The 16,068-nt window shown below is 46.1% G+C and overlaps 1 protein-coding gene across 1 annotated transcript in view; it reads left to right on the top strand.

Moving 5' to 3' along the window:
• DNAJC11 (DnaJ heat shock protein family (Hsp40) member C11) overlaps positions 1–16,068 on the top strand; it is a 73,471-nt gene that overhangs the window by 20,667 nt on the left and 36,736 nt on the right. Inside the window, exons 2-4 of the mRNA XM_036064567.2 lie at positions 5,446–5,575; positions 7,595–7,668; positions 14,331–14,432. Coding sequence (XP_035920460.1) covers positions 5,446–5,575; positions 7,595–7,668; positions 14,331–14,432 — 306 coding nt within the window. The remainder of the gene's footprint in view (positions 1–5,445; positions 5,576–7,594; positions 7,669–14,330; positions 14,433–16,068) is intronic.

Genomic DNA, 16,068 nt, shown 5'->3' on the forward strand with positions numbered 1-16,068 from the left:
CAGAATTACATCTTTATACGTTGGGTGTCCAAAAGATAACCTAGAATTGTTTGGGGTTTTTTAAAGATTTATTTATTTTAGAGGTTGAGAGTGCACACACAAGTGGGAGGGGCAGAGGGAGAGGGAGAGAGAATCCCAAACATATTCCCTGCCAAGTTCGGAGCCCGACAGGGGCTCCATCCCACGACCCTGAGATCATGACCTGAGCTGAAACCAAGAGTCAGACACGCAGCCGACTGCGCCGCCCAGGCGCTCCATCCAGTAATTGTTTTTTATAATGCTTTAGTTTCTTACATTATGTAGAAACAAAATGTGAAGTTACAAGCCAAAGTTACAAAGGACTAGCCTTTAGTCTAATAATTTTTTTTAACGTGTTAGTCACTTAAATTATTAAGAAAACAAAATGTGGAGTCAGGATCCGTTTTCACGGTAACACTAGCTTTTATAATTGCCCGTGGGTTTAACCTTTACTGAGACCTTTGCCTCTTAATATGGCTTTGAGTCGCTGTCTAGTATCCTTTCATTTCAACCTGCAGAGCTCCCTGGAGCATTTCCTGCAGGGCGAGTTTAGTGGTAATGAATTCCCTCAGCTTTTGTTTATCTGTTTTTGTTTCTCTGAAGGTCTTCATGTGCCCCCTACATATGACGCAAGGTAAGGGTCAAGGTTCATTTTTCTGTATATGTATGTTCCTTTCTTTCAGCATCGTGTATTAAAAAGATATCTTTTCCCCATTGAACCACCTTGACATCTTTGTCAAAAACCACCTGGCTCTGTATAGGGGGTCGATTTGTGGACTTGCCTTTGTGCCCTTGACTTACACATCTTTCACCAGTACCACACTGTCTCAATTCCCAGAGCCATGTAGTAAATCTTAAAACCCAGTAATGGGAGTCCGCCAGTTCTTTTTCAGCTATTTTGGCTAATAAAATAACTAGGAAAATTAAATTTCTTTTTCTCCATATCCTTTGTTTTTCCACATGAATTTTAGAATTAGCTTGTCAATTTCTACAGAAGAAGGCCTGGTGGGATTTTGGGTTGCATTGAATCTGTAGCTTGTTTTGGGAAAATGTGGCATCTTAATAATATTGACCCTTCTGGTACATGAAGACGCTTTTATTCCTGTTGTTTCCAGGCTGTAATTTCTGTCGGTACTGTGTTGGGTTGCCCACAGACATGTCCTGCACACACTCGTTACATCCATCCCTAAGCAGTTCGTGTTTGTTGATGTACTCTACACAGTATTGTCTTTTTAAATTTCAGTTTTTAGATTGTAGAAATAAATTGATGTTTGCATATTGACCCTGTACTCCATGACCTTGCTATAACATCACTTAGTAGCTTTTTTTGTAGGGTCTTTATGATTTCCCATGTAAGTGATATCTGCAAATACAGAGTTTTACTTTTTCCCTTCTAATCTGTAAGCCTTTTGTTTTTGTGTCTTATTGCAGGGAATGTCATTTTTGTACCGTATAGCATCGAATCCAACCATTTTAACAGACCACTAAACTCTATGGTCAGGTCATAGAGGACCTTTTCACTGTGAGTTTTGTGATCTATGAGGTTGAATTTATAATAGATTTACTTTACATTAAAAATAGAACCAGATGATTGAGATGATGAAACTTTTCAGACTTAAAAGCACAATACACCTGTTAATTTTATATAGGATTTTAGAAATGAGTATGCAACTGTAGGTTTCATTTTTAATGATATCACAGATTTTGAAATATCAGTATTTTTATGATAAAGAGTTTATCATTTATGAAATATCGACCCAGTGACCTTAGCTATTCAGTTATGATGAAAGGCCCAATCTAACCTATTGAATGTAATATTTATTAAAAATGAAACTTCTCGTTTCTATTACTTAATCAATAGTACATTAAGCCATTTATTAATATGATTACAGAAGGTCTTGCAGATTAGATATTCTACCCTCTTGTCATCTAGTTTAATTTTAACAACCAGGAAACAGCAGCCTAAGCTAGAAGTCAGCCAAATCTGTCTAATCGTGCACTTGTAACTTTTATGAGATGCTGGAAAGAACAATTAAAATTTGCCGAGAGAAAATAATCTGTAATTGCTGTTTAGGAAAGAGCAAGCCCCTTTTACATCATTACATAGGTAAACCTACCTGGAGAAGATCTATTTTATTTAGTTAACTATTATTTGCTTAAAACAATGAGGTTTGGTACAGGGGGCATATTGGCCAAGTGTGGCAAGAAATGCATTGCATGGGGCACCTGGGTGGCTCAGTCGTTAAGCGTCTGCCTTCGGCTCAGGTCATGATCCCAGGGTCCTGGGATCAAGCCCCGCATCGGGCTCCCTCCTCCGCGGGAAGCCTGCTTCTCCCTCTCCCACTCCCCCTGCTTGTGTTCCCTCTCTCGCTGTGTCTCTCTCTGTCAAATAAATAAATAAAATCTTTCAAAAAAAAAAAAAAAGAAATGCATTGCATGATTGATGTTGGCAGGGAAAGAAGCCAAGGGTAGGAGAAAGAAAAAAGATTTGCAAACACGGGAATGTGGACACACATCTCTTCTATGGAGTCTCGTGTTTTTTACTGAAACAGAGTATACATCTGCAAGAGGGCACATGCCGTAAGCATACAGCTCAGTGAATTTTCACAAACAGAGACTGCTTCACAAATGAGTGTTCCTGCTACCCCGTGCCAGGGTGACGCCTTCTCTCTGACTTGTTCCGGTTTCGGGAGGTATCGAGCTTCACTTTGGGTTATGATACCTGGAGTGATCAGATCCCTACTGTGTGCACAGCATTTTTGAGCACTATACAGGTCTTACTTCATTTACTCCTCACAGTGACTTTGAGGAGAGAGGTACTACTTGTCCACAGTTGCAAGTTGAGAAAACAAGGAAAAGGTTTTACAAGAGCCACACTTTGTAAGCTTGTGCTGTGTGTCGGGCACTCTACGAAGCCCTGTATGGTCACACACTCATTTCGTTGTCTCCCCATCCCTGAGAGTTGTCTCCTTTTGCAGGTGAGCAAGCACGCTAAGGGTCGGAAAGCTCATTTGCCCCAAAAGCCTGTGTTCTTCACCAATAAACTTGGAGGTCAGTGTGTCACCACAGAGGAAATCTTGTAGATGAGCAGATGGAGAGAAAGAGGGAAGGCAGCCAACTGCCAATTGTTCGATAGTGTAATTCTCAGAGGCTGCACCAGAGAGAAGAAGGAAGAAAGACAGTAGTGCTAGAATGGGGCAGACATCTGCCTGATTTTTAGGGGCCAAGGGATGCTCAGTCAACAAGGTCTTCGACCCTCTCCAAGGAGCTGCTGATTTAAAACTGTGTGGTGTTGAGTCTCTGTCCAGACAAGCAGCGAAGGTCTGTGTCTGGTTTAAACCACAGGCTGAGAGGCTCACAGATAGCTCTTTCTTTTCTGGATAACAGATCATGTGAAGTCAGAGCTGGAAAGGCTCAGAGAGGTCAGCCAGCCAGCCACCTCCTCCCCAGAAGAAGCAGCTGTGGGCCTAGAGGTGAAGACATGGTCGGGAGGGCACTGAGGGGCACTGGGCATGTGTGACTGACACATCTTACCAGTCACATGCAGTGTCTTCCTTTGGAGGTCTTAAGAATTCCTTGTTTGAAACCTCTAGTAGGGGCGCCTGGGTGGCTCAGTTGGTTAAGCATCTGCCTTCAGTTCAGGTCATGATCTCGGGGTCCTGAGATCGAGCCCCGCATTGGGTTCCCTGCTCAAATAGGGAGTCTGCTTGTCGCTCTCCCTCTGCCCCTCCCCCCCACTTGTGCTCCCTTGCTCACTCTCAAATAAATAAATAAAATCTTTAAAAAGAGGAAAACTTCTAGTAAACGTGCACAACGTTGCTGATTTTCTAGCATCTGAATAACTTAATCTCATATAAAGCATTTAAATTTTGTGCCGAAAATTATTAAAGTACAATAAAGTTTTGCCTTTTTTCCTTAGTGAAAAAAATTCATGAGTCCTGGAATTGGAAGATACTGAAAAGTTGTAGAAATTATAGAAAAATAATGGTGTAACATGTAACGTGTTCCCTTGTACCTTGATCTCTTGATTAGTCCCTGTGATGGTTCTCCCTGCAGATACATGTTCTGAGACCTCCTCCTAGAGCACTGTGGGTCCCGGCATTGTCACCTGGGACCTGGTCCCAGTCCTCTGCCCAGATGGCTGGTTTTTCAGGCCCCTCTGGCATGTTGTCGGCAACCCAGAAATGGGCTTCTGTTGTCAAAATGGTGAGGTAGTTGCCTCCCAAAATAAAATGTTCTTTACTGGACTGATCATCTGGATAGAGCTGTGCGTTCAGCATCACCTCTGATGGACCAGAATGGTCCCTGAGGCTGATACAAAATCAGACCTAATACTTCCCAAAAACAGGTCCAAGGGGCTAGCCAGATAGGTAGCTCAGTGTTCCTAGGGCCTCTGAGGGAGTCTGTTCCTGAGAACTTCTCAGTGGCTGTGTGGCCCACAAAGTAGAATGTGGGTTTTGTCCTTACCCCACGTCCCTCCCTTCTGTGTGGCTAAAACACATGTGGAGTCCATTTTGTTTACTCCGTATCATCTGTTCTTCGCCTGGTCCATGTTCTCCCTCAAACTGAGGACGTGTGAGGACTGGGGAGCCGCATGTGTTGGGGAGGGGTCTTTTGGGTTTGGGAAGGAGGGCTTTTGTTTCTACTGAGGGATAGCAAAGCATTTTTGCCTGCTTTCTGCACTACCTTTTGGAATTAGAGGTTGAACTGGGGCCATGTGTTGGCTTTACAATTTTATTTGTCTTTGATTTTTTAAGGGTAAATATTCACTGAGTTTCCTTTGTCGGAAAACTGAATAAGATCATGGCATTTGTGTCTAGTGGTGTACAGCTTTTTTCCTATCTGAACCAATTTTCTGTTAAGAGTACCTTGGTATATGGGGCGCCTGGGTGGCTCAGTCGTTAAGTGTCTGCCTTCGGCTCAGGTCATGCTCCCAGGGTCCTGGGATCAAGCCCCACATCGGGCTCCCTGCTCTGCGGGAAGCCTGCTTCTCTCTCTCCCACTCCCCCTGCTTGTGTTCCCTCTCTCGCTGTCTCTCTCTCTGTCAAATAAATAAATAAAATCATTTAATAAAAAAAAAAAAAGAGTACCTTGGTATGATTTATTTCAAATAACTTAGGTTAAAAAGTAAGCGGTCTCTGACGTTTTTCGTTTCAGATCAGAGCACAATGAACCAGTGTTAGAGACACTTCTGATAGCATTTCCCAGCAAAACACAGTTGCTATTGATGTCCATAATTGATCACTTTATTAACTGTGGAAAAAAGAAGCCTTATTGAAGCAATAAAGCATAACTTCATTATGTCCCGTGTGCAGAGAGCAGACAGGTTGGAAAGTGGCTGACAGGCTCCCATTTCAAGGCTGATTCTGATAATGATAATATTTAAGGAGCATTGATTGTTCTCTAATTGGATTTTTCTTTCTGTAGGCCTCTTCTGAAGAGCTGAAAGCTGCCTACCGGAGGCTGTGTATGCTTTACCATCCCGACAAGCACCGAGACCCAGAGCTCAAATCACAAGCAGAACGACTGTTTAACCTTGTTCACCAGGCTTATGAAGGTCAGCGGAGGGCTTGGCTTCACACAGACGCCCTGGAAACAGCTGCTCGATTTTTAAGAGACTTGATTTGTAGAGGACAGAAAGAGAGTCCTTAGAGGTGTATAAGAGAGGAGGTTAGGTTAGTGCTTTTTTACCGACAGGGTCCTTTGAAAGAGTAGTATTTTGCTTTGGAAATCAATATGTGGCCAGTAAGTGGGAAATGAGAGTGCGGGCAGAGCAGAAGACAGGGTCTGGGCTGCAGGGAGCACTCGGGCTCTAAATCGCTTGCTGGCTTTCTTCTAAAGGGAACTCTTAGAGGTAAAAGGCTGATCGCTACCGACAAGCCTTCTTTGTTCTCTTTTTTTATGAGAAGATGTACAGGAACGTTTTTTCCTCTGACCCTGACTTTATTGGCTCCGGAGCATTCAGTTAGGAAAGGTTCTAACAAAAGGAGGAAAACGATCTTAAAAAGGCCAACAGGAAGTATAATCAAGTAATGCAGGGTTTTATGCTTACATCTCAGGTACTTCAGAAAGAAAATTTTGTGATATATTTGTGTATGAAACGTTCAAGTCACTGATAGGTCCCCAGTTTCTGTTGCAGATGGTGGTGAAGCTCTAGCCACGTGGTGGTGGTGTTCACATTAACATCGTGAACGTCCTCAACGCCCCTGAATCAGACACTTAAAAGTCACTAAAATCTATTCTCTGTTATGCATATTTTGCCACAGTTTTAAAATAAAAATTAAAAAATAATAATTCACTCTTAGGTTACCCAAGTAAAATAAGTTGATTAATCAGAGCCATTCGGTGATTTGCTCCTTAGACCAAAAATTAGTAATGTGTTTCTTTACAGAATAAAGACTTCTCGTTGCAGACATAAGAGCATATGCTGTATTTCACTTTATGGTTTTACCATAAAATTAGATTTTACTGAGGAGTAACAACTTGGGCCATGGCGCATGGCGCGTGTCTGAGCTCAGTGGTGGGTCTTCAGCGGACTTAACTCCAGTCAGAACACTTTCGCGGCGGTCCTGACCAGAAGCCTGGTCCTTCTATCGTAGTCTGCTGTCTGAATGGCTGCGTTAATCTTACTGCTGTCCAGATTACCCACATAGCCCATTCGTGTGGTTCTGGAGATTCGGGGAAGAGTTAACAGAAAACCCTCATGGAGCTTGTAGAAATGCTGCGGCAGCAGAGCTGGCCCCAGTGTTCATCCTGACGGAGAGACCAAAGCAGAGCTGTCAATAAATAATTCCCTGTGAAATCCTACAGATTAGCTCGAGAAGTCTGCCTCCCACGTTTTCCAGTGGTCAGCATTTCTTTCTTCCCCATTGGATTTGAATATGGATAGAATCATTTACATCATTTTTTTAATTAGGCCTAAAAATATATGGGAAGTCTCAAGGGAGACAAGATTCAAAGGTCTTGATCAGAAGCTGGCAGAGGAGAAGGGGGACAACTGTTAGATTTCCTGACACTTATGTTCAGTTTGGACGACCTTCCAGTAGCTCTGTCCCTCACTGATGTGGCTGCCATCATAGTTGAAAAGTGTTTGTGGCTTTAAATGATTTATAAAAAAGAGGAAAGGTGGGGGGGAGCCTGTCTTAGGAGTTAGTGAAACTCTATAATAGAGCAAATAATAAATCACCTTTTTCTACAATCAGAGCCTGTCTGAATAAGCTTTAGAAACTGGAATTAACTCTTTCAAGCCCAGGTCCATTATAGACTGCGGTGGAAACTTAATTCTGTTAAAAACAACTGTTTTTTAGTGATACTAGGGTGCAGCCTCCGCACCTCACAATTAAGAGTGGCTTGGACACAAAAAACCCAATATTTCTCATTTGTGTCCACCTTTCAGCACATCCTAGATCAGATCTGAGAGGCAGTTAGGAGGAAAGATGCAGAGGAGATGAAAAGGGCCTCTCGGCTAGATTGGGGTTGGACAGGAAAGAAGAGGTGGACTTACCTGATGATGTTGTTGTCAGGTCTGAAAGGAGAATTCCGTGCTCTCTAAACATGCATGCTTCTTAATTTGCAGTGCTCAGCGACCCCCAGACCAGGGCCATCTATGATATATATGGGAAGAGAGGACTGGAAATGGAAGGATGGGAGGTAAGAGAAACCGCGAGTCCGGTGTCCCAGAGGAGTCCTCACACATCTACAGAACAACCACCCTGCGATCCCACACTCTGGGATCATGTGTGTGTGAATACTGGGAGACGCTAGAATCCCTTCCTCACTGGTATTTTGGTCTCAGAGACTGAGTTCTAAGCTCGGCTATTCCTCTGCATAACTCTGTGTACTTGGGCAGGTCAGTCATCCAGCTTGTCCTCAGTTCCTGACCTGTCAGGTAAAAAGCAAAGGGTATAGACCCTGCCACTAATTCCTAACCCCGGGGAGGGCACAGGCCGGTTGGAGGGTTGATGGAAAACCGTTTCTGCAGAGTGCAGTTCTGCCTCCACATGCATTTCCTGCCACCCGGCGCGGTTCTGTGCTCTCTCTCCGCCCCAGCTTACCAGTAACTGGGTCTGGGATGTGTTCGTGTTGGTCACATGTTGTGCATGTGAACAAAATGGAAGCAGGGAAAAGTTGAGAACTGCTGGATTAAATTGCCCATCATGAAATAAGCTCCCCCTGGCAGCCATGCTATATGAAGACAATCACTAAAATTCACACGATTCTGTGCTCCTTCACTCAGCTGCCGCCTCCATCAGAGCCTTGCGCACGTCCGCGTTACTGTCAGCAGCAGGAAGGCACGAGGATTAAGTGGGAAAACGAATATGAGAATTAGTGGGAAAACGAATATGAGAATTAGTGGGAAAACGAATATGAGAATTAGTGGGAAAACTCTTAAGTTGCAATGAGAACATGTAGGTGTTATGATTTAATTTCATTAAAGAAACTTGGTTCTGATGCCCAAGAAATGGTGGGAGGTTGTTAGCGTTAAATTGGCCATCGCTGATTTCTCTCATCACCGTATAAATTACCCTTGAAGTTCTTTTGGTATTTAATCTCAAGCCTGTAAGCCTGTCTCCTCTAACTAGTGTCAGAGCTTCTGCAGGCCTTCGGATAAGGAGTACAAGAGAAGCGACACAGGTTCTAGGTCCCTTGCCACTGCTGCTTAATATTGGTAGCTTATGGGCCATCTTGTACCCGTGGCCAGGTTTTGGGTGCCCACGCAATAAATTGTAGTTGCTAACATTTAAAAATGGGAGGTTTTGCATAAACATCCAGTTGTCTGTCTTCTCTTGGAAAACTCAGAAAATCTGGTAGCAGTGTCTCTGAAGTCCCCTGTGAGGAGCCTCTGCCCCGAGAGTGGGCTCTGCTGTCACCCGTCCCAGCGCTCAGCGCCTCCTGTCGTCTTACAGCTGGCCTGCCCTCCGTCCGTCTGTCCCACCTGGCTCCAGCAGGCATTTGATCCCTGGCCTTTGGCCCAATGGAGACAGCCGTGCTTCACGTCACACTAGTTCACTGTAGCAAAGCATCAGGTCTAATAGCTTAGCGTTTTTCCATCCTGAAAGGAAAATAGAATCCCGTTGTATTTACCGACTTTCTCCTCACCCTTTGTATGCTTGCTCAAGCTCCCTTGTTTTTTGAAGACCTGGGTCGGTTACAGTTTCTCATGGGTGCAGTTAGGGCCTCTGAAAGGCTGGAGGCCCCCCCTTCAGAGTCTGGGTTGTTAATTCCCAGCAGCATCAGCCAACTTAATGGAGCGGCAGGGTGACATCTTCCTGGCAAAATACTGCGTGGTTTCCTGTCGCCAAACCAAATTATCTCCCCATTAGAAACAAAGCAAAGCAAAACCACACACACAGTAATGATTATAAAAGTATGTAGGCAGTCACAGATGGTGAATGGATAAGCTTTTATATTCAGATATTTTAGTAAGCTACTTTATAGGGAAATCAAGTTCTCATCGATCAGAATTGGCTTTTTTTTTTTTTTTTTTGCCCTGATACTGAGCTTTCACTGAAGATAAAAATGCCTTCAAGGAAGAGCACTTGAAGAGACCTCCCCAGATACTTACTGAGACACACATCAGTGCGTAACACACGATGGGAAAATGGAGCCCCTTGTTCATGCTGTATAGGAAGAGTCTCATGAACTCGAGAGTGTTCTGTGGGGCTCGCTTCATCACTCCTTCAAGGAGACCCTCCCGCCCCCGCTGGTTAACATGAGGATTTTCCTGCTTCAGTCAGAGCATCCTCCCCTGGGAGGAACGGAGTTCCCTTCGTGCTGTTGTTACTGGTGTTCTTTGACTGTTCAGCTTTTGTAAATTGCTCACAGTATCCACTGGCCACATAACTGTTGGTCTGAACATACGGGCAGTCGCTGAAGGAAGAAGGGCGCTGTCATAACCATAGCACCTGAGACGCCTTTAGTCCCGAGATGTCGGAGCGTGCCTGCTGTTGGTGGTGCTGGGGGGGAAATGTGAGCTTGTTCAGGCTGCACAAGGTGCTGGCTCTGCTTTCAGCCATTAGTAAGTTTTCAGGTTTGTTTTGTTTTGTTTTGGAGAGAGAGAGAGAGAGCAAGAGCAAGCAGGGGTTTGGGGCAGAGGGAGAGAATCCCAAGCAGGCTCCACACTCAGCATGGAGCCTGATGGGGGGCTTGATCCCACAACCCTGAGATCATGACCTGAGCTGAAATCAAGAGTCAGACACTTAGGGACGCCTGGGTGGCTCAGTTGGTTAAGCGTCTGCCTTTGGCTCAGGTCATGACCCCAAGGTCCTGGGATCGAGCCCGCTGTCAGGCTCCTTGCTTGGCAGGGAGCCTGCTTCTCCCACTGCCTGCCGCTCCCCCTGCTTGTGCGCACGTGCTCTCTGTTTCTCTCCATGACAAATAAATAAAATCTTTAAAAAAGGAGGGGAGGTCAGAGGCCTAACCGACTGAGCCACCCAGGCTCCTACCCTTTCTTTTCTTTTAACCTTCAAGAGGCTTTGTCATTCTCTGGCAGGATTCCGAAGGAAGAAGATGCAGAGGTACAAGTGATCCCCACTTGTGAAACCAGTGAAACCAGCCATTTAGTTACCTAAGTTGGTTAGCGGTGTTTGTGCGATACCCATGTTGAAAATGAAATTGGCTTCAGAATGGCAAGCTTCACCTTTGAGCTGGGAATGCTTGGTGGTGTTGAAGCCAGTAACAGTGAGCGGGTGGAGTAGAGAGCTCGTTGACTCAGCACTGGCAGATGTTCGATCACATCCTTTGGCCCAGACCGCCCACGGTCTAGTTTTTGTCAGCAGCCCCTGACGTTATCCGTATCTCACTCTCCCTGTCTCCTTGACGTCAGTCTTACAGTGTCTAAGAAAGTAACCTGCATTAGGAAGAGCTGCAATATGGTCAAGATCATGAGAACAAAGACTTAGAAGTTCTCACAGACTAAGGAGACGGGATGATGAAATGCAAGCCCCTAGACTGGATCCCAGAACACGTAAGGGATGTTAGTGGAAGAGCTGGTGAAATCCAGAAAGGCCGGGTTCAGTTCCTTGGAGTGCTCTAGGGTTGGCTTTGAGATTTGGCTGCTGTCCCGTGGCTGTGTGAGGTGTTAACATCGGGGGAAGCTGGGGGGAGGGTGTACAAGAACGTCCTGTACTGTCTTTGCAATTTTCCTAAAGTTCTAAGTAATTTTCTAAAATTAGTCCAAAACCAAAGTCAAGTAGCTAGAATCAGAATTTTCAGACCAGACAATCCCTTAGGAGTCCTGTAGTTTAACCCCTTATCTGTAGCAGGGATCTGAAGCTTAGAGAAGTGAAGTGATGCCCCCCCTCCCCAGCCCAAGGCCGCCAGGAGGTTAGAGGCAGTGTGGGAGAGCCTGCCTTCTGTCCTTCCACCACACTGCCTTGCTTTTAGGGATCCCTGCCCCCTCTTCCACGAGGCAGATCAGTCTTCTGGCTAGCACAGGGATGGACCTAGTTGGTGAATGGACAGTTAAGGTGAACGATGCAGGTGTGTAGATTAAGGGGCTGCACGTGATCCGCTCTGTTATGGAAAATGTCTGGTGTTTACCAGCTGGCGTGCAGTTCCGGATGCTGTGTTCCTGGGTGCTTCTATCTAAGGGTGGCTGAGATGGAGGAAAGTGACTTGTAGCTGGCTCGGTCTCCCTCCCTTCTCCACCATGGTGCACTTCGTGTAAAGGGCAGAGAGGACAAAGGATGTCTGGGGCCTTGGAAGCGGGACTCTGCCCTGCCCTGCCTAGCTCTTCACCGCTCTGGAGGTGCCAACCGTCTTGACTTTGCAGTTAGCTCTGATTATGCACCAGCTGTTTGCCAAACCTGTGTAAAATCGACTAGAAATGGAATGACTTCACACCTTTGGAATATTTGCCTCTTCAGCTTATCACAGAGTGTGGCAGAGAGAAAGGAATTTGCAGCTATTAATTCAGTCGGCAAAGGTCAGACAGCTCTAGAATTTCTGAAAACAAATCTTGTTCTGTTCTGGGCTCTGCGGAGCCTGACGCTTTCCAGTCTTTTAATTCCTGGAATCTTACAAATCTGTGTATTTAAAAAACATCAGGAAAGAGGCATATTCATGGAGTCTGTGTTGCTGGTTAAAGTTTGGCTCATCAAACTTGTGCTTAATCTGCATTATCAACACCAGTGTCCCGCTGGACAGGATATTCAGTGTGAACCCTTTTTGTCCAGGTAGAGTAGCCGGATTACTCCGGGACCCGTGGGGGGGTGCTTCCATCCAGACCCTGCCTGACCTTGGTCATGCATCACTCAGGTCACCCCTGGCAGGTTCCGTAGTCACTGGCCCGGCAAGTTGGGGTTTAGAGGTCAGGAAGAATTTCTAAAATATTTTAAATCCTTTTTTCCTGATCTTCCTTGATATTCATGGTTAAATGGAGTAGTTGATAACTTACATCTCCCTGAAGCTCCTTTGCTTTTTTCCCCTGTGCTGAAGGGGGAAGCTGACGGGAGACAGGGATATGAGGGAAGCTGAAGCACTGAGCACCCCCACCCCTCCATCCAGGGTTAGGGATGTGGGGTGGGTGCTCACTCAACTTCAGAGAACTATCGGGGTGAGCCTCTGCATCCGTTCAGTATGACCGAGGGTGATGCTGTGAGGCCGCAGAGCAGTGACCTGGTGTGCCATTGAGGTCTTTGGATTTGTTCTTGGATGATTTTTGTGTTTTTACTTTAAAACTTCCTTTAAAAGAACCACCGCCCCCTTTTTAGTAATTATTGATTATATCGGGTTATTAGAGGGGAAAATGTTTTCTTTATTTTTTTCTCTTTACTTCCTGAAAGCAGTAGTGAACAAATTTCACGGTGTTTTTTTTGGATAAGCCAGTTTTTGTATTAATTTTTCTATATTGCTGAATAATAAAATCAAGGGGCACAAAACCTAAAGTATGACCCATTTACGTTAGAATATACATACACACACGTACGTATGTGTGCACGGAGGGTGTCCAGAAGATACATAAAAACTAGATACTAGCCTGTGAGAAGGAGGGTGGTGGAGAAGAGAGGGTGCTAGAGGCGAATTGCACTGTTTCCTTTATATCCTTCTGTACTATTTTGATTTTTTGCTGTAAGCGTGTATTTTTTTTAAACAATTTTTTAAACTTGTGATTTCCAGGATTGCTTCTTCTCACATCACCTCCCTTTTTAGCTGTTCTGTGAGCAGCCTCTCAAGGCTCCTCTGTGTTTCTTCCACTGCCTCGGGGAATGTGCTCTCTGGGCTTTCCCCCCCACCCAGCTCCTGACTTTGTCCCACCCCAATTCTCGGCGTTTCTCACAGGCTATGGCACTTTGGACCCTAGAAATCACGTGGTGCGGTTTCTTCTTTCACAGATGTGGGGCCTGAGGCCCACGGTGGCCTTTCCTTGCCTCTTCGAAATCTCTACTTCATGACGAGCTAAGAAAAGCCAAGGTGGAATGCCTTATTTTCTCATCAGTTTGACATCATTGTGCAATCTCCAGTGTCCATGTGGTCTGCCCTTCAGTACCTGAGAACTGTTGATGCTAAGGTGCATCTTACATCATACATTCTCAGGGTCGTATCACAGTGTAGGCGGAAGAGTTGTAAAAAACGCCCAGGACTGATGGCCGAAGACCGCTTGGTCTAAGCTCAGAAGCATCTCTAGCGATGGTCCCAGCGCACTGGGGAGAGATGGCAGAGCTTTGGTGGGCACCTTTGCCCTTCGCTTTCATCTTTAAGGTTTATTGTCTGCCCTGGGACTCATTAGGAAGTTTAGACCATTAGACTTAAGGTGATGTGTTCTTGGGGAGCCTGGGTGACTCAGTTGGTTGAGTGGACGACTCTTGATTTCAGCTCAGGTCATGATCTCAGGGTGGTGAGATCGAGCCCCACATGGGGCTCTGTGCTGGGTGTGGAGCCTCCTTAAGATCTCTCTCTCCCTCTGCCCCTCCCTGCCACTGCCCACCCCATGCTCGTGTGTGAGCTCGCTCTCTCTCAAAAGAAATAATTATAATTTAAAAATAAGGTGACGTGTTCTTTGTAAGATTCTTGCAGCCTCAGAGATCAGTTACTGAAACCAAGGAAGTCATGCTTCTGTCTCTCCGGAGAGCTGAGGAAAAGCATGGCCCTGGGGATGATGAGGGCAGAGCTGAGTGGGTGTGACCGTGAGCCTCGCATCACCAGGGCTTGTGTCCATGGGAGAAAACCCCGTTGGGGGTGTCACTGCCGTTCTTAAAGTCCTGGGGAAAGGAGCACGAGCCCGGGCCACGCGGACACGCCAGTTAACAATGTCAGCTCTTTCCTCGCTCTCTGGGTCCTTAACTGTCTCCTCCCCCTGACTGTTCCTGCAGGTGGTGGAAAGAAGGAGAACGCCGGCTGAAATCAGGGAGGAGTTTGAGCGGCTGCAGAGGGAGAGGGAGGAGAGGAGGCTGCAGCAGCGCACCAACCCCAAGGTAAGCCAGCCCAAAGGTAATAACATACAAAGTTGGTGGAACAAAATTTTGTTTATCTAAGTGGCATCTTTATGGAAAGCAGCTCTTGGTGGCTTTCAGCAAAGATGCTGCTCAGGAGCTGGAGAAAAGTGTTTTCGACCATGTGCAGGGAAGACAAAACGAATCCCATGGTTCCCCAAAGCCAAGGAGACATCCCCGACAGCAGCCCAGGCCAGGTCCCTGAGACCCTGCCCTGCAGTCGGGCTGCCCGAGCCCTTGATGGGTGACAGTCAGAGGACTCTGTCAGGGAGAAGGCAGCCACCTGACCACACTGAGGCAGCGAGGTTCCCTGCACCACTTAGGGCATGGGACATTTCCAGACCACCTTACGCAGGGGCCCAGGCTTTTATCCTCCCTGGACAGCAGTGCCATGAACATCAGTCACCAGGTTCTTCTGGCAGCGATAAGGTGAACGCCTTTAACTCGGTCAAGTCCCCAGGGGACTTTGAGTCCTGTGACCTAGCGATGTGCCTGAGTCTGAGAGCTACTTCTCAGTCCCGCACATGGTATCTTTGTCCTTTGATTCGTTAGGGAAGCACGTTGTTCTGAGTGCATGCCCCAGCCCTATGGCAGATGGGATGCGTCAGTCAATTTGAGGTGCCAGATGTATGAATGGCTAATCAAATGTGGCCCGGTGTTCCTGTTCAGTGTGCTTGATAAGGGGACTCAGACTCCACCAGTGTGGCCAGGATGGCCTGGCAGGCAGCCTGAAAGTCTCCTAAAGAAAAAGAACAGATGCTAGTATACAACTGGGAAGTGTGACAATATGAACTTCTGATCAAATATATTCCAGAAAGTGGATTTTTTAAAGATTCCTGCAGCCTTTAGAGGACCGTATATTCAGAACACTGCCATCTATTTGAAGCCTGCATTTCAAAGTATATTTATAAATGCCCACACCTCTCCTTTCTACCCAGCCTCCCTGCAGCAGATGATGGGTCAGTGGTGGAGAGCGGCTTTTGGTCATAGGCAGGTGGAGAACTGAAACAGCGGGCAAGCCAACTCGGGGCGGGTGACATAGTTGGCAGCGCTAAAGATCTCTGAGGCGCCCTGAACCGTGTTCATGGGGTACCTTTGCGGAGCCAGTGGTCAGGGCCGCGCACTGTGAGGAGGTCTGGTTTGAAAGGCCGCCGTTGGCAGATGGAGTGAGGGTTGAGGAGACGGGGTGGGAGCCTGGCAGGAGCGAGCTTTTGCTTTGGTATCTTTGCTGTGCTGGCTGGAGTTTTGCTGCATTCAGAGCAACGAAGGGGAAAGAGAACGTCACAGTAGCCTGAGCCTCTGTGTCCTACGATAAAATTGGCCATCTGGGTGTGTGCAGTGATTGCTTACTGGGATTCTGTGGAAATGTGTCTCCGGGCCATGTTTCTGTGGAATGAGGGAGCACAGCTGTGACCATTTCACACAAGCATGCAAGTTATTGTAAAATTCCTAATACTTTGCTACTTGCATAAACTGCTTCCAAATAAATAAGACATTTTCTAACCAGAAATCCTGAGTGATAACCAGATATTGGCTATGCAGCTTTTCGAGGAGAGGTTTTGAGCTGGATCTTTTATTCCATTTCTATGGGTTTTGCTTTTCATGATAAGTGGAAGGG

This window comes from Halichoerus grypus, chromosome 5, assembly GCF_964656455.1.
Source record: "Halichoerus grypus chromosome 5, mHalGry1.hap1.1, whole genome shotgun sequence".
NCBI classification, from domain to species: domain Eukaryota; kingdom Metazoa; phylum Chordata; class Mammalia; order Carnivora; family Phocidae; genus Halichoerus; species Halichoerus grypus.